The sequence below is a fragment of the Lycium ferocissimum genome, chromosome 3, assembly GCF_029784015.1.
Source record: "Lycium ferocissimum isolate CSIRO_LF1 chromosome 3, AGI_CSIRO_Lferr_CH_V1, whole genome shotgun sequence".
Classification (NCBI taxonomy): Eukaryota; Viridiplantae; Streptophyta; class Magnoliopsida; order Solanales; family Solanaceae; genus Lycium; species Lycium ferocissimum.
The window spans coordinates 15,239,807-15,264,645 of NC_081344.1; the positions used below are offsets into that span (position 1 = coordinate 15,239,807).

Below are 24,839 nucleotides of genomic sequence, written 5' to 3' on the forward strand. Positions count from 1 at the left end.
ATGGCCCTTTTTAAGTGTTGTTTGATTTGTCTTAAGAAGATACAAAAAATGCACCATTTTGTTTTGTCTTTTAAATAACTTTTGTTCAATCCTCAACTATATATAAGGACTATTTTGGCATTTTTTTTTTTCTCTCTAAAGAGACATTTACTTAAATGTCATACCAAAGGGACAAAGAAACATGTCAATTTGTGAGTTAATTAACTTAAAAGCTGTTCTCTATGTAAATTCATTGGTCTATTGGCAACCCTCCTCGTTGTACTGTAAAAAAAAAAAAAAAAACTCGATTAAGGAACAAAAAATCCCTTCAAGCCCTATATATAAGGTATTGTCTCTAGACATTTACTTAAATGTTACAAAGTCAGAAAATCATATACGCTCGAGAATTTTAAGAACGATAGAGAAAGAAGAAGGCTGATTTTGAAAAAGGAAAAAGGCTTCGGGTCATGAGCTAAAAAGTTAAAGTCAACAACTCCTTTTGAAAATTTAGAATTTTGGACAAAATATATTACATTTTAACATACATCATGGATTATATCTGTCTAGGAAAATATATCAAGGATTAAAACAATTCACGCTCTATACATAAGAGGACCTTTGTGGTCATTTTCTCTCAATATCTAATTAGTCAGATTTTTTTTTTTGACAGGAATTAGTTAAATAAAAATAGTCCTGCTCGGTAAATGCATTGGTTTACCAGCATCCCCAGCCGCTGTTCTTTTGCGATAGAGCTTCCTTTCCCTTCAATTAAGAAATATTTCACAAGAATTATACTTTGTAAAATTCCTTTCCACCGATTGAATAAATATTCCACGATCATTGAAAAGAAAAGAAAAGAAAAGAACTCAAAGTGGAGGGAATGGGTGGGTGTAAGTTAAACAAGTGAATTTTTAAAGGAAACGAGTACTTAATATTAGGGGTGAGTCATTTGATTATGAACTGGCCACATGTCTTTCCGTCAAAATAAAGGACAAATTTGCGCCAAAGTACAATGGAAGGTGTATTTAAATCGAAAGTAGAATAAAAGGGGTATATTTGGATGAAAACTCAAACGAGGAGAATATTTAAACTATTTTTTATAGTACCGGGATATATTTGGCCCTTTTCCGTTCTATTTATAAGGAACAACTATCTTTTGAGAAGTACAAGGACTAATGCTCCAGTATATATCTAAGGACAACTTAGAGTCTGTGTCAAAACTTGAGGGACTACTTTGCCTTTTATTTTTCTCCTTAAAAAGACATTTACTTAAATGTCATACCAAAGAGGCAAAGACACATGTTAATTTGTGAATTATTACATGTTAATGCGGGCCGGCTTCAAATCGTCGCTAAAGGCATGCAGTGCGGTTATCTCTAGGTGTAGTTTTCGAGTGGGTTTTACGCATGTCCCTTTGTAGCAGTAGTGGGTTTTTTCTTGTCATAAAAAAAAAATAAAAAATTAATTGTACAAAAGAAGTCCAACCCTGTAAATACGTCCATCTACCGGCAAGCCTCATCGTTGTGTTCTTTTACCATAGAAAACTCCCTTTCCCTTCAATTGGGAAATATTCCAAAAGAATTATACCTTTTCTAAAATACACCTTTGATATAATTCTTACTCGAAAATTTCCAAGAGAATTATACTTCTAAATTACGACTTTGTTTAATGTACTCAAATACAACTTCAACGGTGATAAGTGCGTTAAAAAAAAAGGTTATAAGCTGTTTCAAATTTGAAATAAAACTTCAAGTTGAATTTGAAATTTTCATATCCAAACACCAATTTTTGAATAAAGGAATAAATTATTATGAGAAAAATTGAATAACTTTTTATTAGAGAGTCTATGTCCAAACTTAAGGGGCGTGTGGTATGTGGACTAAATTACCTAGAAATTATAATTCTGGGGTTAATTTATTCTATTAGGAAGGCGGGATAAAATAATCTCAAGTTTGATGGAATATCTCAGTATTAAAATCTCAAGTTTGATGGAATATCTCGGTATTAAGTTTGAGATTAATTTTATATCTTGTTTGGGGGAAGGCAGTTGAGAAGCTAGTATTTTTACTAAGAGAGTTCAAAATATAAAAAAAAACTTGTCTGAAATGTTCGACGTATTATATATATATAAAAAATAACTTTTTTCTTGTATAAATAATATAACCCCTCGGCTCTATGTGACTCTACCTCTAGCAGAAGGCATAAATTTATTTCAAGATAAATCTATACTTCTACCGAATAGAATGTAAAATTAACTCTAGACTTAATCATAAGATATCCCCACCAATTATTTGGCATAAATACGACGAAAAAAGCGAGCAGAGCAGAAAGTTGACAAAGCGGGCAAGTTCGATGTAAATCGTCAGCAAACAGAAAAAATAGCGAGCAGAAGTTTGATAAAAAGCAGAAAAGCAAAAGAAAGAAATTTAATACATTAAAAAAATTAAAATATATATATAAAATTGTAATACTTGTATTAATTTTCCACTTCAATTGAAAAAATCAAATAATATAGGTAACCCCTGGATGTCTCTTTAGGATTAATGACTCTATGTGTTTCTTAATTATTCTACGGTATGTATATAACACACAGTAATCTATGTCATGATTATAGTTTTACATTCTTGTGTATCTGTTTGTTTGATTTTGATTTCAATTTCGGTTTTTTATGTTTTATTAACTTTTGAGAATATGAATTATATTCCTTTAATATTATATTAAAAAAGCAGGCAACCAAACCAAGCTTTCTACGAATAGAATGTAAAATTAACTCCAGACTTAATCATAAGATATTCACCTACCAATCGACCCTTAAAAGGACTATTTGGCTTTCCTTTTTTCTCCATGAAAAAGCTTATACTTTAATGTCATACCAAAGATGTAAAGACACGTCAATTCTTGAATTAACTAACTAAAAGTCTAGTCCTCTCTGTATATTCGTCGGTCTACTGGCAACCCTCATCGTTGTGTTCTTTTTACAGCAGAAAACTCCCTTATTAATCCCTTCAATTAGCAAATAATATTCCAAAAGAAAAGAATTATACCCTTCTAAAATTCCTTTTCTTAGATTGAACCTTCAGTTTATATTTTGCTTTGATTGATCCTTTTCTCTGAAGTGTATTAATTATATATATATATAAGTATGGCGTCAACGGAGGGGCTGATGCCAATAACAAGAGCTTTTTTGGCTAAATATTATGATAAGTACCCTTTTGCCCCTCTTTCTCAAGATGTATCTCGTCTTACTCATGAAATTCATTCAATGGCTAGTGATCTGCATAAAGATTCTCCCTTAACCCAAGGTAAACTTGTTCTTGAATTCTTTTTTCAGTCGCAGTATTACTTTTGTAGTTTCTTGTACTTCGATTATCATATTATTTTGTTGTAATTACTGCTCCTTTTTTTTTTTTGGACTGCTTTATCATGCTTTCTATTTTTTTCGAACCGCTTTGAATTGCTTTTCCATGAGGTGAGGGTCTATCAGAAATAACGTCTCGACCTCCCAAGGTAGGGCAAAGGTCTGCGTACACACTACCCTCCCCAGACCCCACTTCTGGGATTGCATGGGGTATGTTGTTATTGTTGTATTATATGCTTTCCCTACTTATGAATGTTATGCGATGTTCAGTTGATCTTTCCCAAAATTTGCTATATGTTGCAAAATGGATTTTGTGAAGAATTCTAGCTAAAAACTAAGCTAAACTGGCTAGAGCTAAAAGATGATTTTTCATTGATAAACTCTAAAATGGTTACGCGAACAGAATATATACTAAAGAACCCTACCTAGGTAATGGTTCTAAAAGTAACTACAACTGGGGTAAAATGCATAATTAAAGAACTACAGTTAAGGAGTCTGATTGTAATTAAGTTATTAGGTAAGAACACATTTATTCCTTCCCAAGATCAAGTTTTCAACAGCTTGTACTGCACCATTTGCACCCGGTGCAACCACCCCAAGCATTAGCTCATCTCTCATAATATAGCTACCAAATTCATATTGCATCATTATACTGATTATGGTTTCTCACATTCATTCTTGTTGATTACTTGCTTTCGTTTAGGAGTGCTTATTGCGTAGGTGTTTACAGCTTTCGCGTTTTGGTAAATGAATTTATTCTTAAATGAAGTTAATAGTAGTGCAGTAGAATCATCATCTATTGAAATTTATGCAAACAAATAAGCACTGGGTGTCTATTTACAATTATTAATATGAACCTCATAAACAAATTAGCCTAAAAGTGTTAATACAATAGGAAAACGTAAGTTTTGGATACATTGAGGGAGACAGGTCTCTGTCGCCCTTAATTGAATTGCATTGATAGAGTTTTATGCCCAAGGATATGGTGGACCTTAAGGACGAGACTGATTATAGTTTCTCACGTTGATTCTTGCTGATTACTTGTTTTCGTTTAGGAGTGCTTATCATGTAGGTGCTTACAGTTGTTTGGTAAATGAATTTATTCTTATGAAGTTAATAGTAGCACACTAAAATCATCATTTGTTGAGTTTGTGCAAATGAGTAACTGGGTGTCTATTTACATTATAAGTATCAACCTCATAAACAAATTAGCCTAAAAGTTAAATAGTAGGAAAAAAGAAGTCCTTGATACAAACCATCCCCCTTAATTGAATTGCATAGATAGAGTTTAATGCCCAAGGATATAGTGGACCTTTAGGATGAGACTCTGTCATGGAACCCACTTGCTCCTCGGTTTGAGGTGGGCTGGAACATGTTACAAAATGAAATCAAGGGGAGAAATGGGAGATTCGGAGAAGAAAATCATAGAAAACTCGAGAGAGGAGAGAGAGGATATTCTTGAAATGAAACTGATGAAATACAACTGCGTAATACTCGATCTAATAATGTCTAGCTTGGGTCCTTTTTATATTTACACTAATAGCAAAATAAAAAATATAGAAATAGATTGAGTCGGGTAGACACAACTTCATGTTGGGTCATAAGGCCTGCATTAGGCTGAACAAGTTAGGTCCAAATCTGCATTCTCTAGTCCAACACCCTCCCGCGAGCTGGAATGGGGCACCATGCCAAGCTTGGAAAAGAAAGTGCGGTGCTGAACAATAAGAAGAGTCTTTGTAAGAATATCAACAATCTGACACTAGAAACAGAATGTAAGTCAGCCCAAATTGCAATACATCACACACAAAATGACAACCCACCTCGATATGTTTGTTATAATCACAAAACACGGTTTTTTTTAGCAATATGAATGGTAGATTTGTTAACACAAAACACTGAAACTAGAGTGATGAAGTCGAAACCAGATTACCAAGAGACCACCCAAATAGTATTAGCAACCAGCTGCCTCAAGGCTCTATATCCAGTCTCAGTTCAAGAAAGAGCAATGGTGACTTGTTTCTTTGACTTCCAAGAAAAAAAATACAATCACCACGTTATTGGTCATATTTGGGAGACTTTGGTTGGGTTGAACACTTGCTAAAAACAATTATACTTGTTCTCACTTTGTTTAGGCAGCCACTTAAACTCTGCATTTTGTTTCATGGTAGCGATAGGTGTGGGACTTTTAGTTTGTTGTCTAATAGGCGAGCGAAGTTTTGTGGAGTCCATGCCGTCTTTTACAAAGCTTATCTTGGTGGGAGACAACTTGAATGCTCTTTGTGACCTGTTCATTAGAAGTTTAAAGTATCTGCATCCATATTTATTACTCCCGAATTTCACGACGTGGCGATATGGCTAAAACGTTACCAACAACATGGAACTTTTTGAAGTGTCTCAAGAGCTTTTAGCTAATACTAAGCATGTCTGGAGATGTGCTAAATTCAGGATTACTAAGTAGTGTATTCTTTGCACCATAGCCTGGTATAACCTTGTTTGGGACATGACTAGCAACAATACTGTGATAGATGATTTCAAGGATAGTGATACTTACAAGAGCTATTCACTTCTGAAAAAAAGCACTGAGCTATTCATTTAACGTTGAATGGCATATCTACAAGGCAGTTAACACTCAAGAATATTATCCCCGAAAAGATAACGAGAACTGTGCTTGTTGCATTTACTAATCATACAGTGATACATGGCCAGCTTTATTCGTGTGCGTCAGCTGTCTTAATTCTAAGAATATGAGGTTCTGACCCTGTTGGCTGAAGGATCAGATGGTCCATTAAGAATCCGAATGGTTGCTGCAATCTCTAAGTGCCCCCTGGGACATGACATACTATATTTGGTTTTGTTTAACTTTCAGTACTCTATTACTACTTCTCTCAGTAATTTTCTTAGTATGTTCCAGATGATCCTTTTTTTTATAACCATGGTGTCCGAGCCTGCTTGCATTCACCTCGACTAATTACACGGGTGTTCTGGATGATTCTATGGATCATTTAGGTTATGGAGGATTAGTTTGAGAAACATTTTTCCTGATTAATGTTGTCTGCTTACTAATCTAGCAGATAAGTGAAATTATTACGAGATTATGTTAACGTAAGCAGACATGTCTTTGGTTTTCTGTTGGTGAGCTCCACTTGTGAGGCAACTCACATTTGATTTGTTTTGATTTTTTGATAGGAGAAAGTTCATTAGTCCGTGAAGCAGAGAGTAACCCTCCTCACAAAGTTGACGAGAATTTATGGAAGAACCGGGAACAGATTGAAGAAATACTTTTCCTATTGGAAAGCTCCAATTGGCCACCAGGGGTGAGATACTGACTTTCAGAGCTCAAGCTTTAGCTTTTCTGTGAGGCTTCAGTTGACTTCTAGTAATGTCTTTTGGTTTTGGCTTAGTTCTAACCTCTATGACCCCAGGCTTGCTTCATGGCTGAAAAAATTGTTCTGTGTACTCACTAGTATTCTTCACTCAGGGTTGAGCAAAGATAACAAAATTTCTGAATTGGTAATAAGGAGATGTTTTATTCTTCTCTGTTGTTCTTCAGCTTCAATTGCAGTCAACGGCTGAAGATGCTGAACTTGTTTCTGTTCTTGCACGGCTAGGAGAAAAATTTCGAAGTACATTGAAGATTTTGGAGAATTTCCAATCAAAGAATTCTGAGTTTGTATTCAACACTGGTTGGTCCTTCTATGCTTTTTAATAGTTAAGCTGCTGACAATTTATGAAGAATAATTCAGATCTGTCTAGCTTGTTTGCTGTTAATCTGAATTTGTTAGTTTATAGACCATCGCCTCTCTATTTTCATGATAACTAAGTAAAAGAATGTCATCACACTGAGCTGGTGCTTCTTGTTTGCTGTAAAGTCGAACTCCACTATATAAAAGTGAGTCAAATGTAGGATGAGTTGTAGCAACTTCTAGGGTTCAGTAACATAGATTTGATGATGAAAAGGGTAAGGTATTTCTTACATCGGTGATGGATTATAGCTTAGGAGTGCTTTAAGCGTAAAAGGGACTGGGAAATGTGGGAAGCAGGTATGTTTCCATGGCTCAATTAGGTGACTTGAATTGCTGAGGAAACAGGAAAAAGAGAAAGGAAAACATATAGGAACTGCTTGGATCCCTTGTATATCATGTAACAAAATTACAATTGCATTACACTACCAAAAGAAAGCTAAGTTGCTTATGCTTATCAAAAGGGCAAAAAGGAAAAGAAAAGGAAGATTTACACCAAGTTGCTTATAGAAGTTCAGTTTTAGCCAGTTCCTTCAGAGAATCTAAAGCATCAAACTGATACTTATAAAAATCTAAGACCGATCGAAGGATTCATCAACCAACTTGTATGTAAGAATAAACTATGCAAAAGTCTAAAGAGTGATAAAATCTGCACTTCTCCATTAATCTTTTGATGAAGTGTAAGATTCATGAGGGGGCCTGAAGTGGTCCTATGAATTTACAAGAAGCTACAATTATAAGAAGGCCAAGAAATCCATCCAAAAAAAAGAAGAAGAAAATGAATCCATCCCGTTTCTTGCACTATTAAGTATTCTTTCAATTACATCAAAAGGATGAGGTCTTTAGGATGATTACACTTTAGACTATGTACCGCACATGACACTCCTTTCTAGAGCATTCACAAGATGCATAATGGGTCATTCAACACTTAGTAACAATATTTATTTTTACAAGGTAAATAATTTTACTAATAATGGAAAAATCACCCGCATACATGCAATATATAAAAAAATGGAGAACTTACATGATTGGCTACGAAGTACGAACTACACCCAATCTCTATACAAAGTGGAACTTCATGGGTGCAACTAGAAATGAGAGGCTATTCTCAAGTATATATGGCTGTTCTCTATCCCTTCAAAAGCTCTTCTATGAATTGGGAAACTTAGCTAAATAACCACCATATTAATTGGCATTAGCCACTTTTTGGTACAACAAAAGGAGATGTAGCAGTTTTCCGCTTGGTTGGGAGAGAAATAGAGAACAGAAGAGATTCTTGAGCTTTTGGTTGGTCGGCAATCCAATGTTGATGATTGCATAATGAGCAAGAAAGGTTTGGAAGTTTTTCAGCCCGACTGAAGGTCTCACAACCAGGCAACCTGTAGTCTTTGGAACTGCCCCAACAATTGAGCGAGCATTGTGGTAGTTACGCTAACATCAATCTACTATTGGCAGACACGTTGAGAGTGAGACTTAGAGCAAGGAACATGGTTAAGATATCACACTGCTTTAAGTGAATATTGGGAAGTGTGATACTAAATGTTATTGGTGCCAGAGAAGGTGAACTCATCTGAAGCTTTGTTTGATCAAGAGTCAACAGTAGGGTAGTGAAGATGTGGAAGTAAGAGAGACTTCTATGGAGCCATTGGGGAATTGCAAAGGCAATTGATGTTAGCAAAGATTTCAAGAACAACGAGGATAGTAATTCGCCAATGGCTAATTTTGCAATGGGTAAAAGATCATTAAAAATCAAAGCCGACTTACCATCTCAAAAAAGAGGAAAAAAAAAAAAAAGAAAAGAAAAAAAAGAAGAAGAAGGAAATCAAGGCCGACTTTAAATTTTAGAAGGTGCCAAGATAGGTTGCTTGTAATGCGCCTAAACCAAAAGGCCTAACCCAACTCTCAAAATGAATTGGAGCAGCCCATTGACTATTCTACTTCCACAAACTAAACTAATTGCACTGTCCAAACATAAGATTGCCCTAAAGCACTTAAAGATGTGGTCTAATGATCAGTGAGATGGGAGGAGAATTATGAGGTCCCAGGTTCAAATCCCAGCGGAGGTAAAAACATTAGGTAATTTGTTCTGTCTGCCTAAGCCTTGGTGGGCAGAGTTACCTGATACCTATGCTGGTGGAAGATAACAGATGCCTGGTGGAATAGGCGAGGTGCGCGCAAGCTGGTCTGGACACCACCTGCATAAAGAAAAAGAACACTTTATCTACCATTGAAGTTCCAATCTAAGCCCACAACTACACATCTCAAATTAAAGAAACCAAAGAGTCAAATGCCACCTAATGATAATTGGCAACCAAACCCGAAGCCATAACTAAAAATACAATACTCTAGAGTCTAAAACCCAAACCCAGGAGAAATACTTAGCCAAGCCAACATGGATAATATTTAGTGAGAGGAAGTCTTAATTCGGTTGAAGACACTTAATTGTCTCAACCATTGACACTAGCTAATGTTGTTCAAAGGTTGCTAATGCAGAGCGTATCATCAAATTTTGAAAAAGGAGAACTTTGTGAAGTTGGAAAGAGATGGCAATGAAGAAGGGGAGAGCAAAAAGTAAGACATGACTTGGTACCATAGACCCTGCAAAGAGAGAAGCTCTCACTAGTCCATCCTTTATAAATTTGGATATGCATCATTTCAAAGTTCAAGACAACTAATCCAAGAAAAAAAAAAGTAATTCTAAGTTTGACCTACAACCTAGTTTAATCCGATTATGCCTACTAATGCAAGCCTGGTCTTATTGCCAAGAGAAATGTAGAACATTTATGAATTTAGACTAGTGGGAAATGAAATAAATTAGGTTGTATAAAGATGTAGCTGCTTGGTCGAAATTATATCTCAAGGTGAATGTTCTAGAGTTTAGTAGGAGATGAAGTATTATTCTGGGTGTCGAGGGGGAACAGATAGTAGATGGTGTTCCTGAAGATATATTTGTTGGGAGATTTGACAAATGATTAATTTGTGGAGATGGCATCGTTGAATGGGCTGTCAGAGCATGATATACAATAGCTAGGTTGAAGGTTTTTAGTGCAGGTCATGCTTTGATTTTGTTAAGATCCAATCAAATTTGTGGCAACTCTAGTATTAAGGAGGGTAATAGATGGATGAAAGATTCCCTTTTTTAGCTGGATCCGTAGGCTTTCAGTATGAATATATAAGTTTGAAAAGAAAGAAATACTTGTGAATTGCGTAATAGATAGATGAAACATGCTGTGTTAATTGCTAATGAAGCAGTGGATTCAAGAATTTCACAAAACAAGCCTGGCATTTTGTGCAAACTGGACTTTGAGAAAGCACATGATCATGTGAATTGGGAATTTCTTCTTAGAATTCTAAAGCAAATGGGTTTTGGGGAGAGATGGATCAGGTGGATCAGGTTCTGTTTGTCCACTGTCAATTTTTCCGTTCTTATCAATGGTGCTCTTGAAGGTTTTTTTGATGCACATAGAAGGATTAGATAAGGAGATCCGTTGTCTTCTTTTCTATTCATTCTTGCCATGGAGGGTCTAAACAACATGATAAAAATAGCCAAATCAAATGGATGGATTTCAGGTTTTGAGGTAGCCAGAGGAGGCGACAGGAGTTTGGAGGTGTCTCACCTTCAATATGCAGATGACACTTTAATTTTTTGTGATGCAGAGGAGGAGCAGGTTAAGTATCTGAGACTCATTTTGGTCTGCTTTGAAGGAATCTCAGGACTTCATATCAATTGGAGGAAAAAGCATATTTATCCCATTAACTCTGTCCCTAATTTGGAGTTGTTGGTTTCAATTTTGGGGGGTGAAGTGGGTCAGTTACCTACTGTCTATCTTGGGATGCCACTGGGTGCAAAGTCAAAATCCAAACAGATATGGGATGCGGTTTTGGAGAAATGTGAAAAGAAGTTGTCCAGATGGAAATCTCAGTATTTGTCTCTGGGAGGCAGGCTTACTTTGATTAATGCAGTGCTTGATGCTCTACCAACTTACATGTTATCTCTATTCCCTATCCCTTCTGGAGTGGTTCAAAGACTGGATAAGATTAGAAGATCCTTTTTCTGGCAAGGGAACAGTGACAAAAGAAATTTCCACTTAGTAAAGTGGAAAGAACTGATTACTAGCAAAAAACAGGGTGGTCTTGGTATTAAAAATCTGAATAATCATAGTAAGGCATTAAAGTTGAAGTGGCTATGGAGTTATTCTAAGGAGCCTCAATCTCTTTGGGTAAATGTTATCAAGATAAAGTATGGGAAACTGGAATGCTAGGAGGCAAATAATCCATATGGTATGACCTTATGGAGGTCCATATGAGCCTGGTGGCCTTTCTTAAAGAGTCACTCTGTCATTAAAGTTCAGAATGGTAACAAAACACTCTTTTGGAAAGACAAGTGGTTGGGCAGTAGGAGCTTGCAGGACTCCTTTTTTGATTTGTTTATTCTTGCTCAACATCAGAATAAGACAGTGGCTGAGATGTGGTCACCTCAAGGTTGGTAGCTGATTTTCAGGAGAATGACAAATGACGGGGAAATTCCCAGGTTGACTGAACTTTTTAGCCTTCTGGAAACTTTTCAAGAGGTGCAAGATGGAGAGGACTGTTTGTGGTGGACTGGACATACCAAAGGGCAGTATATGGTGAAATCTGGGTACAAGATTATGAACACAATAGTGCCACAGACCTTTATATGGCCTTGGAAACACATCTGGAAAGTAAAGATACCACACAAGATTGCTTGCTTTACTTGGTTGCTAGCTAAGGAGGCTGTGCTGACACATGAGAACCTGATGAAGAGAGGCATCACCGTAGACTCAAACTGCTGCTTATGTGGGACTGAAGCTGAAACTGTAAGACACTTATTTCTACATTGCAAGGTCACAAGCCAGTTATGGAAGATTTTTCTCGATCTCAGGGGCATCTCTTGGTCAATGCCTAGCAAGATTGTTGAGACTCTTTTTAGCTGGGAGGAGGCTGGGATTGGGGCAAAGAGTAGAAGAAATTGGAGGATCATCCCAGCATGTATATGGTTGACAATCTGGAAAGAAAGGAATGCCAGATGTTTTGAGAATAGAAGTAGTACAATTCAGATGATCAAGCTCACCAGTGTTAGGCTACTTTGTTTTTGGTGTACAAATGCACACTCTGAAGATACAGAGACAATCCTAGATGTTCTTGATTCATTTTAGGATTGCAGTTATGCTTCAGTGACTCTTGTTTAATTTTTTTCTTTTCTCCTTTTTCTCTTTTAAAGGGGTTTTCAGTACTTCCCCAGTACTGGTCTATAATACAAAATGTTACCTGTTTCAAAAAAGAAAAAAAAAGAATGGATGGCCCTGATGACTTGTCTACTGAACATGACGCAATTGCTGCCACTGTTTCCACTTCAAGAAATGACCTCTCAAGTCATATTTGCCATTTCCCAGTATTTCTGCACACTGCCATACACCAAAATTCAACTATTCGTACTTCTAATAGATTGAAAAAATCCACAAAATCCATATGTCCCTGCCACTGTAGGCTAAACTGAAAGGACGAAAAGCTAAAATAGAACCTTAAAGATGGCTTAAAAGTAATAACTGGTTCAGTCTTGCTATGTGTACTGGCAGTCCTAATCTCACTCTGTTCAACCCTGTTGTTTCCTCTTAAAGTAGCGTTAGCAGGGTCCAGCGAAGGGCATCACCCTAAGGGGTGTGATGGAGACAGCCTACCCTAATGCAAGCATTAGTGGCTGCTTCCACGACTCGAACCTCACTCTAACTGATGTAATGTTTAACTTTTTCAAAACTCATTATTGCAATTATCTTCTGCAGTTCCATCTTTTCGTAGTCCATCAATCTTCAGTTTCTCATCCAACCTGCCATTAGAGGTTTATTCCTTTGTTTGAAATAAAACTACTTTGTGCTCGATCAATTTGTCAGGCCTTCATATTAGAGCAAGCTTACACCTTTGAAGGTTTTTTCTTGGATCTAAGATCCTTGTTTTCAGGCTTCAGATATTGTCATAGTACACGGCCCAATATGCACAATATTTGGAATGGAAAGTAATTTACCCAAGTTATAGCAACTCTTTTTTGTTCATTTTTGGAGCAAAGGTAGTTTCTCAGTCATCTATGATGACTGGTTGCTCTTACTTATTTCTTAGAAAAAGGGGCTGTTCTAAGTGCAAGAACGTCATGGTATGAGATTTTCTACTTTGTATTTATCTTGTGTGCGGACTGTTCTCCCCACACATTGATAAATTATTTTCATCATCAGAAAAAAATTCATACTAACCAAAATTAGGGGCCCTGGTATTTATCATCAACTATTAAAGGATGTGCTTACTAGTATCTCCTACAAACGCATGCACACAGCGAAATGGCAAGTTGAAGAGTTGTGCAGTATATCTCAGCAATCACTATTATTTTTCACATTTCAAAGACGTAGATAATAATCTGGATTCTCTTGACACTTCTGTAGTGATGACCTACATGCCACAAGACTTCCGTGGTACACTAATAAGGCAACAGAGGGAGCGTTCGGAGAGAAATAAGCAGGCTGAAGTTGATGCTCTAATCTATTCTGGTGGAAGTATTCGTGATCGATATGCTCTGCTATGGCATCAACAAATGGAACGGTAAGTATTATTATATCACATCTTCATGATTGTACAGCCAGTATATATGTCAAAAAAATAAAAAAGATAGTAAAGCCAGTATATGATTTGATTCTGTACTTCCAAACAGGAGACGGCAACTGGCTCAACTGGGTTCTGCTACAGGTGTCTATAAGACACTGGTGAAGTATTTAGTTGGAGTGCCACAGGTATGTCACAATTCATATAGTAGAAAATAATGAATTTATTTTGCCTAACAAGTACTTGTCAATGTTTATAAACAAGGCCTGTTGTTTTTGTGCATTAGCTTTTTGTTTAGATTAATAATCTCTTGGATGCCAAATAGCCCATTTTGAGGCCTGTTCTTCAATTAAATAGTTCAATTCAAACTATGTTCATGCCAGTAACAGTATGTTGTTTCTCTGGTCTTCAGTAAAAGTATTTACCTGCAATTTATCTTGCAGGTTCTGTTGGATTTTGTTCAGAAAATAAATGATGATGATGGGTATCTATTTTCGCTGCATTTAACTTATTTATTCTTTTTCTATTTGATTATGTTATTTATTTTGCTCATTTTCAAAAGTTGGGTTACCCAATAGTGATCCTGGCTACTGCTTTTTGATAAATCTCTACCTCTAGGCCAATGGAAGAGCAGCGACAACGTTATGGTCCACCATTGTACAGCCTCACAAAAATGGTGCTCAACATTCGACTCTTTCTTTCTCTGCTATGGCGACGCTTTGAAGCTGGAAAATTGTAGGACTTTCAACATGTTGTACTTTCAAATGATTCGATCCAGCAGCATTTGATTATTTCTTTCAGAATGTCTGCATCCTTGCTCCAAGTAATAGCATTTTTCGCCTGAACCTGATAGTTGTTTCTTTTTGGGCAGATCAAGGAATCAAATTACGGTCTTGGAAGAAGCAGTAGATGTCTACACGTCTGAGTTCCAAAGATTCATCAAATTCATTCGGTACTTTATGCTTCTGGAACCGTCGTTTCTCGTCTTTATCTTGTCCCTAATCATGTTATTCAATATAAATTAGCCTAATAAATTCGTGTTTAGTTATTGCTCTATTATGTATTTCATAATATGATATTCTTATCTCATGATCGATTAGACAAAACATTCAAGTCACTTTTTGGATGACATTCACATCATTGTAGGCAACTTAGACCATGTGTGGAAGCTAAGGAAAGGAGAAATGGAGGGATCTTCTACAATTTTCTCCTCTTTCTTTGTTTTGTTTTAAAGTGGAGGGAGGAAAATATAAGAGGGAAAGCTATTTACCATTCTGTTTTACAATTTAGTCTAGAGAAAAGCATTTTGCTTTCACCCTTACTTCTCAAACCTAATAAAGGAGTCATTATCTTGTAGCAATCTTGTAAATGATCTGTAGTGAGTATTTATATAATTTGGTACTTGTTTAACTGGATTTACTTACCTTTTTGCAGTGACGTATTTGCAAATTCCCCTTTCTTTATTACTGCAGAAGAAGCTGGTGCATTAGAAGCCAGGTATCCAAAATTCCTCTATATGGTGGTTTCATCTATACTTTTTCATTGTTGGACTAAATGTAATACAATAATCAGTTCACAACCTGATCTAGAGCTTTCTTTTGTTTTCCAAATTCAGAAAAAGTGACGAATACAAGGAAGTGAGTGTTCCAGCAGGAAAAACTCATGAGGTTTGTTTTTACTTGGAAATTGCTTTCTCTTAATCATATGTCCCTTTATATAGGTGCTGCTCATTTTGTAACTCTTAAGCGATTCATGTGTATTTGTAGTTTTGTTTCTTTTCTCGTGTGTGCATCTGCAAGGGAGGGGGGGGGGGGGGGGTGTGCATATTTATATCTAGTCGCTTGGTACATGTGTTGTACGTGTATTCTATGTTGAATCTTTTGTACCAAATATAATAAAATTAACTGAATACATATTCTAAAAACATTTTGAGTTTATAATGAGATCAAATAATCAAAATGTTTGTAGAAATAAGGAGTTTAAATATTGACACTTCTTCTAAACTTCAATTTGTAACTCCCTTTTGATCTTCCTGTTGGCATGTCAGCTACCTATGACAATTCAAGGGTGTTTGGAGCTCTTGGTATCCGAAACTTAGTGATTTATTCTTCTCATAAATCAAGTACAAGATCTATGTATTGGTGTTGGTGTTTCAATCCAACAATGTACAGATTTTTTTTATTTCAAAGCATGTTTTAGCTTAGATTTTGGTTGGAGAGGGGGTGGGGGGGGGGTGTTGCAAAATACATTTTGTGAAATAGAAAGTTTGCAAAATACATTTTGTTAAACGGTGTACAGTTGATTTATAAATCTGTTATGTCAATGTTATTTTAGGTTGCGTTGACAGTCGATGCCATAAATTCATACATTGCGTGGGATTTCTCTTTGATCCAAGGCAGAGTAGATATGGTAATATCCTTTTATCTCCCAATAGATGTGCGTATTTGGGTATAGTTGTATCCAAATTCTATTTTTTTGAGAAACTTAGTTGTATCCAAGTTCTTTTGAAACAGCTTTCTTGTTTTGGTTGGTTTTTATGATTTATACTGTCTAGATTTGTGGCCATTTGTTAGTAGTTGATGTCCAGCTTCTTTTGGCTATGTCTTCGCTGTCTATGGGCTAGCCTTTCCTTCTTTCCAAGAAATATATTCTATTTTTTCAGAATCGAAAAGCAATTTCCTCCCTATTGATGTTGTTGGAGGAAACAAACAAAAAGTGCATATTTTTTTATAAAGTAGTCTTGCAGGTATTAATGAAACAGGCAACAGAGATGCTTGTGTACACAAAATTACAACCAAAGCCCCAAATTTTTAGTCATACACAGTAAATAAAATCTATCAGAACCATTACACTCCCTTATCTTTTCCAAATTACACCAAAAGGCAAGATTCCATAAGCACTTCAACTCTAAGTTGTGGCTAGGCACAGAAACTCCGTTGAAGCATCTTTGATCTCTCCCTCCATAATATTTGTATATTCCTCTCCCTCTATGATGTTCACATAATTCAGGCTGGATTTGTGTACCGAATCTTTCTATAGGATTTCTATGGTTTCCTTCTTACCCAACTAAGCTATGCTGTCCTTAGATATCAGTGGTTTCTCTAGGTAGAGTGAGTAAAAATTCCAGCAGATATGATCACGTGCTTCCGTTCTCCTCATCAGGCTTACGGATAAAACGTGCTCCACCTTGTCTCCATCTCATGCCAAATATTTGTTTGGCAACAAGTAGTGCATTAGTAATTTGTCTCCTCTTTACAGAAGCATTCTAGGATTCAGAAATCAACTAGCATATAGTAACATTTTTCAACCTCTCAGACAGCTGTTTGGCAATGATACACGCCTACCAAACTTATAGGCGTAAATTCTTTCACTTCCATCGCATTAAAACAAGCATCAAACTTCTTTAATATACGAAGCAGACAGTTTCTCTCTTTTGACTTACAGATTTTCCCCGAGGCAAAAATGCATAGCAAATTTCTCTCCCTTGGAGCATGAAGAAATTATTTCCTTTTCCACTTCACTACCTTTATGTCTGCTACTTCTGTTTCCTTGTTCCAAAGCTACTTAACCTGCATATAAGCGGCACCAGTTGAGACTAAGCTCCTGCTATGTGCGGGTCCTGGGAAGGGTGGGACCAATTGAGAGAATATACTAATTTTTCAATCATGTACATTGAGAGAATGTGATGATAAACCCCTTGCATATAAACGGATATTTTTTCATCTTCTGTCCACATCTTTCATATCATTTAGTTTGTACTTGCCTCCTATCTGTATGGCCTGTGAAGCAATTATCTGGTGGCAGAAGGAAATTATCGAAAATAACTCCCCAATTTCCCAAGAGACTACATGAAGCACCCGTCGTCTTTTATTCTTCTTTTTTTTTTTCATTCCTTTTCTTGTTCATCTTTTGGATCTCTTAATGGACAGGTCATCAGATATGAGGTGAAGTGTGAATGAATCATTTTTCTGTTCAGTGAACTGTCAAATATAACACTGGTAGATTTCTGTAACCAAGTCATTTGGGCGTCATCTTTTGTTGTAACAGGACATTGGCTTTAGCATGGAGTATACGGGTCCTTCCGGACAGAAGACGGTATGAAAGTGTATCACCTCTACTTCTTTTCACGTTTTCTCATGAAGTGTGTCTGCTGCAATTCTTGGTTTACTAAGCTAGCGCCACATGCTTTATTTGATCTTCTTTCTCTTATGAGATGACTTCTCCTCTCCTCTCCTCTCACTCACATTGCCCTGGTTCAATTTTTTTGTCTTGTCAATCAAACGCCTGACTCACAGCAAATCTTACCTTATCGACGATATGGAGCTGACCAAGTGAGTAATTTTTTTTGCTCCCTTGCTATTCCTTTTAAGCAGATTTGCAACTTCACCTCCTTAATGCTCATTTCATCCAGGGAAACTTCTGTACCATCCTGTCTGGAAACTACAAACTCATATGGGATAATTCGTATTCTACATTTTTCAAGAAGGTGAGTAATACATTGTCGAACTTAATTCATTGAGGTTACTATTGTGAAGTATTCCTTCCTGTCCTGTTGGTTTATCTAACAACAGCTCCTTTCCGCTGCCTATGGATTTTTCCTGCTTCAGTAGAACTTGGTCTAGTGATATAAGTAGAACTTGCTATTCCTTTTGTATTTTTCCTTACGAACGAAAATAATTGCCTGTTAATCTGCATTGTTGATGCTCTGTATTACTGTGAAAAGGAACATAACTAACTTAGGGTCATTATTTTGCTTTGATTGGCAACAGGTCTTGCGATACAAGGTGGACTGTATACCTCCAGTCGTAGAACCAGAGGTTTCATCTAATCATGTAGATGAGTGAACGTATTCGTTCAGATTTGTTACTGCTGCCAATTGTTTATGAAGATATATTGTTTCAATTGTTTGTACACGGTTTTTTTTTGGTTTTTTTTTGGTTTTTTTTTTTGTTTGAACTGTAAAAATCTATCCTGTGCCGCTTAGTCCCAACCTCATGCTGCAACAACCTGTTGTATTAGTACCCAGATCATGATAAAGTTTCAGCATTATTGACTTCCATTATACTTTAACGTTGACATTAGGTGACAATTCAGATTGAGGTGCATGAAATGGCTATTCCCAATTAAGTGAGTAAGATTTATTAACCGTTTGGTAGCACTTCAAAAGAAAAGAAAATGGCCCGACTGTGTTTCTTCAAAAGGATTTGCAGTTAAAGAGGCATTTTCAAAGACTGAAGCCATAGTGGGAAGCTTGAGGATATATAGTGAATAAAAGAAAGTCTCAGAAGACATTCCTAGATAACATTGAGCACAGAGCACAGAATATTGAGCTGAACTGGAAAGCTCTATACCTCGTCTCTTCCTCACAAGTGGTCTAATCGATATCAATCGATAATCTATCACAGCAAGATGAGTGGTTTACCACTCATTTCTTTGGATGAGAGTTGCTGCAGATAGCGCAGCTCACAGTCGTAGAGCATCGCCTTAACTGCCAATTGAGATGAGTTACACTACAATCCTCAATGGGCATAATAGGTGAACTCCTCCACGAGTGGCATGAGAACCTTATAGCTAAACTTTGCAGGCCCAACTACATGTCTAGGACTTAGAGACAGCAAGTAGAGAAAGAATATACATAAACCATTCAGAAAGGAAGACAAAAGCTCGCTTCAGCTAGTTGAGGACCTGCATTTTGTGATGACAATCAAGAGAGTTGCTACTTGCTAGAATGGGATCCCTCAGGAGCCAGAGAACTAAACAATCATTAGGGATTATGTTACCACATATGGGAAATAACACATAAAAGCCATTCCTAGTTTGGGGTTCTATGGTTAGCTTAACTATATTGGGTGTAAACGGCCTCTGTGTGGATAAATTTTTACCTATTTTGATTGATATGTTTGTGAATCGTCTTATCAGCAAGGAACTCCTACAAGGTTTAGAACAATCAGAAAGAATATAGATACAAAAGAAGGATTTAATGGTCCGAATTTACAGAGTCTGGCTGTATGAGTCAACAATTTTTTTCTATCTAGGCTTCTAATGGTCCTTATAGAATAATAGAGATGTCTCCTTAGTAAAGTATTCATTTGCATTGTTGATTGTTAATCGACCTATGAAATTAATGAGCTGGCAATTGGTTATGTGTTGTGCCAGAGAAATAATCATATGACTCCATTTCATTTTTAAGCTTAAGAAAGATGCTCAGTTACCGTGTGACATGCATGCCAAGTAATCATCTTACCAGTTACCCCTGCCATGTGAAGCATGCAAATAAAGGGTTTAACTGCATTTAACATTCTTGCATTTAGCATTCTTATAGTGTCTAGATGAAATATATATGTAAAAAGGTACTAATGAATTCATATTATAAAAGTATAATGGGTTCAACAATAAAAGTTACAGAATTGCTCATCAAATTAAAATTTTGAACCTGCTTTTGCATGTGCATATGTTGAACTGAGAAATGACTTCCTCACCTTCGAGCATCAAGTAGGAGAATCATTTTTCGTGCACTATACATTATCGATAACTGTCATTAATTTATAACTCAGGTTATCGCTGATAGACGACTCTATTAATATATTCCGAACACTCTGTTACACTCAAGGGAGTCTCAAGTAATTATAAAATGTTATCGGGACTCATAGAAAATACCCTGGAGATATATGCTTCGCAAAGTAAACTATTGTTCTTATAAATAATTTGAACCTGCTTCTGCATGTGCATATTTTGAGCTAAGAAACGACTTCCTCACGTCCGAGCACCAAGTAGAAAGATCATTTTTCGTGCATTATACATTACCAACAAACGTCATTAATTTATAACTCATGTTATCGCTGATAGACGACTCTATTAACATATTCCATAACACTCTGTTACACTCAAGTGAGTCTCAATGAATTATAAAATGTTACGGGGGCTTATAGAAAATACCCCTGAGATATCGCATGGCTTTTTTATCCTTCGAAAAGTATACTATTGTTCTTAAAAATAATTTGAACCTACTTTTGCATGTGCATATGTTGAGCTAAGAGATGACTTCCTCACATCCGAGTACCAAATAGAAGAATCATATTTCGTGCACTATACATTACCAACAAAAGTCGTTAATTTATAACTCATGTTATCGCTGATAGACGACTCTATTAACATGTTCCAAACACTCTGTTACACTCAAGCGAGTCTCAACTAGTTATAAAATGTTACGGGGGCTAATAGAAAATACCCCTGAGATGTCGAATGGCTTTTATATCCTTCGAAAAGTAAACTATTGTTCTTAAATATAATTTGAATCTGCTTCTGCATGTACATATGTTGAGATAAGAAATGACTTCCTCACATCCGAGCACCAAGTAGAAGAATCATTTTTCGTGCACTGATAGACGACTCTATTAAGAAATTAACCCGTTCAAAGAAAACTAAAAGTAAAGAGAAAAAGAATAGTCCTTTAACCACTCGCTTTAATTCCAATGAGGATTCATAATTTAATTAGAAAAATTCACTCAATTTAATTTCAACTAGGATTCATAATTTAATTAGAAAAACTATAGTTGATTAGTCTACTCGTAACGCAGGTTTACTGATAAATTTATCATTTATAATGTTAATATTCAAGGGAGGATTCTACCAAATATAACTTTCAGCCGATTGAAAGTTTCATTCACTAATTCTTAATCCATCTGGGGAACTACCAATTTCCACACGATGGCTTTGAAGTATTTAATTTGACATTTATTATATCCTACAAATTTCTAAAGTTCAAGAGTCATATCAATTTGAGATGGACAACACTTTGAACAACCTTATATCTACATCAAGTACGACTACCTAAAGTAATTCTAAGTAAGCGTATGGCCATGAAAATCAATTATTTTTCACTTTATTTGATATTTTGGAGTTGGAGTTGAAGATGGATTTGTGTTTGGTTATAGTTTTTGCAAAGAATATTTGGTTGTTTGAATGTATTGAAAGTAAAAAAAGTGGGAAAAAAAATGTGAAAAACAAGTTTTGGTTGTTTTCCAAATTCCAAATACAACTCAAACACCATAAAGTGAAAAAAGTGAAAAAAATATTCCAGAAAAAAGTCATGGACAAACGGGCCTTTCATAGATACTAAAAAAAAATTTACTTTTTCTTTGGAATTTTGGAGTTGGAGTTGTGTTTGGTCATAGTTTTTGAAATTGTAGTTTTTGGTGAAATGTAGTTGTAAAAAAATGAAAAAATTTGAAAAACGAGTTTTTTGAGTTTTTGGTATTCCGGAATACAACTTCGAGTTGTATTAGGAATTCTCATGGCCAAATCGATTCCGGAAAAAAGTGAAAAAAAATTCCGGAATAAAGTGAATAATTCTTATGGCCAAACGGGGGCTAAGTATATGTTCCTTATTTTTAATTCTCCTCCTACTTTTCATGTTTCTTACCCTGAACTCTTTCACGTAATTCTCTGAGATTAATTAACTCTCAATCATCGGTGTAATTGCGTTATAATTGTATTATTTTTTTTTTGTGCGGATTGCCCTTCAAACGCACTAGTCTTTAATTGGCCCCTCAAATTTGTGGTATTTAATTTTTGGCCCTGCTACTTATTTAATAAAAATATTCAGGCCTGCTTCGCAAGACATAATTTCTGTAACATTTTATCTTTGAAAATTGAACTTTTGCCTCGGTCAGCATAAATTCTGTAGGAATTAAGTTATGCTGCATAAGTTTTGTAATATTTTTCAGATTATGCGGAGTGCTGAAAGTTTTGCTTTGTCCGACATAATTTGTGTGGATGTTATGATACATATGCCGAAGTTAAACGTAAACTATGCCTTGCGAAATCTAAATTATATTAAGGCCAAAAATGTTAAAGGGTAAATATTAAAGACCACAAATTTGAGGGACAAAAATTAAAGACCACCCCGAAATAGGGCATTTGTGCGAATCTGCATATATTTGTGCTTTATTTCATTGCTTCTTTTTGTCTTCTCTTACATCGCACGAAGATAGAAAGGGAATTGAATAAGCACACTACCTAAAATTAATAGGTGCATATAAATAAAATATGAACTAATCAAAATATTATTTCTTTTAGTAATATTTCTCTGCAATATTCAAGAGTCAAACTATTATTATCAAGATTACAAGAAATTGAGTTTTTAAGAACAAGGAAATCAACGCTTAGATATAGACGAAACGGCGCCAAAAAATCCCATTGATAAAAATAGAAGACGAAGAGGAACAATACATCACATTTTCAAAACATCGTTCAGGCTTATATAAAAAAGCTAGTAAACGTAGATGTTGATAGCTGAATAATATCTTTTTCATCAATTGGTAATCTATTTCCCTTTTTCATCCAATAGTTTACCATCATTGGTCTTTTTTTAAAACCTAATATAACGTTTAATGAAAGTATTCATCTTGTTGACTCGAAATAAAGTGAACCAGATCAACAGTAGACTTCAAGAGTTTGAAATAAGTGACGAAGTTGCAAGTCGTCAACACTTTTATTTGACCAAATCGAACAAGTCAGATAAAAGTGTTTGACCACTTATAACTTCTTCTCTCATTTCAAACGTGTGAAGCAAGCCTACTGTTGATTTGGTTCAATTTGTCATGGCCATATGCAACAACAAAATGAGTACTTTCACTTATCATGATTATATAAGGATTCAAAAAATTGATCAATAACTACTTCAAAGAATGGATGAAAAAGGAAAAAGATATATCATTTGACGAGAATAACATTATTCCAATAGAAACATCAAGTTCACTGACCTTTTATATAAGCTTGGACGATGCTTTGAAATAAGATATATCGACGTCTTCTTTCTATTTTTTATCATTGGGATTTTTTGTGCTTTTCGTCATGTTAACCTCCGTTCGTATAAAGTATTGATCATTGTTTTCAGAAAACGATACTTATAAAAAATGAAATATCACGATTATTTATATGCAATACGGATTTCTTTTATGGAAAAATATTGAATTCCTAACCTAATATTGTGATTGAAACTAATATTTTCCTCATGATGAAACTTATGGTAGCAATTTGAAATTGTGTGATACTTAAAATGTGATCTGAATTTTAAAAAGTTGGTAAATATTTTAATATGCATAATGAACTTTAGTAAGTTACGATTAAAGTAAGTGAAAATATAATTGGAAGGAATATTAGCTACTTACCAAAATCTTCAAACTTTGTTAACTGCAACCAAATAAAATTCCCAACTTTTGTTGAGTAAGAAAATCTGAAATTTAACTTGAAAAAAAATATATTAATATGATTATTGAAATTCACTAAGTTATTGTAGAAAATAGTTATATAACAAATGGACTGTAAATTTTAATACCTTATTTTAAGATTCGAGATTATTGTTTTAGCTTATTTTATGCTCATTTAAAATATTAATTAATAGTATGTGCTTACTAAATTACCCCTATTTAATTTTAAAAAAATAAATCTTTTTTCTCTTGAATCTATGTATCTGTTAATCATTAAAAAATATTCTTCACAGATTCTAACAATACAATAGTGTGAATGGTGTTGAATCTCCGATTATTGTTATAATTTCAATATTTTGATTATTAAATATTTTTTTGAGAGTTGAGCACTATTAAGAAATACTCCCTCCGTTCACTTTTACTTGTCTAGTAAAGACTTTGCACACCCCTTAAGAAATAATAATGAATTGCATAATTTATCATGATACTTATATTAATTGATGCATATTTTTAATGGACTTGAAAATGATTTGAAATGAGTAATTAATATTATAGGTAAACCAGGAAAAAAGAAATTGTCTTCTTTTGATATGCTAAAAGTGACAAGTAAAAATGAAAATATATTTTTAGAATAATGGACAAATAAAAGTGAACAGAGGGAGTAGTTCTTTAATATAAAGACATAGTCGACAAAAATAGTACTAGTTTTTGTCTTGAATTTCTAACGTGACTGTCACTTTAGATTTTAATTTTTATTTTTGCTAAAACGATACTTATTTTGAGACGGAGGATATAAAGGAGTGAATATTTTATCTGAGGAAATTTGTTCGAACTTCGAGGGCGAGATGGGAAAAGAAATAGGGATTAAAAATAAAAGTCATGCATCTGAAAAATATCACTTTTCCACGTCAACACCAAGGGTTCAATAAGTAACATATTTCAGGT

General features: G+C 35.2%; 1 protein-coding gene across 2 annotated transcripts; it reads left to right on the plus strand.

The window, feature by feature from the left end:
- The first annotated feature begins 2,871 nt into the window (after positions 1-2,871).
- On the plus strand, positions 2,872-18,745 carry LOC132049842 (uncharacterized). Of its 2 annotated transcripts, XM_059440794.1 has the most exons (15): positions 2,872-3,281; positions 6,524-6,651; positions 6,888-7,020; positions 13,527-13,683; positions 13,793-13,871; positions 14,127-14,167; positions 14,302-14,418; positions 14,555-14,635; positions 15,118-15,180; positions 15,299-15,350; positions 16,018-16,092; positions 17,731-17,778; positions 17,979-18,014; positions 18,095-18,169; positions 18,453-18,745. In XM_059440794.1, the coding sequence occupies exons 1-15, from the start codon at positions 3,122-3,124 to the stop codon at positions 18,525-18,527; spliced, it is 1,320 nt and encodes a 439-aa protein (XP_059296777.1). In that variant the 5' UTR covers positions 2,872-3,121; the 3' UTR covers positions 18,528-18,745. The 2 variants fall into 2 exon arrangements, with proteins under 2 accessions (XP_059296777.1, XP_059296778.1); XM_059440795.1 differs by lacking the exons at positions 17,731-17,778; positions 17,979-18,014; positions 18,095-18,169.
- The last annotated feature ends 6,094 nt before the right edge of the window (positions 18,746-24,839 follow it).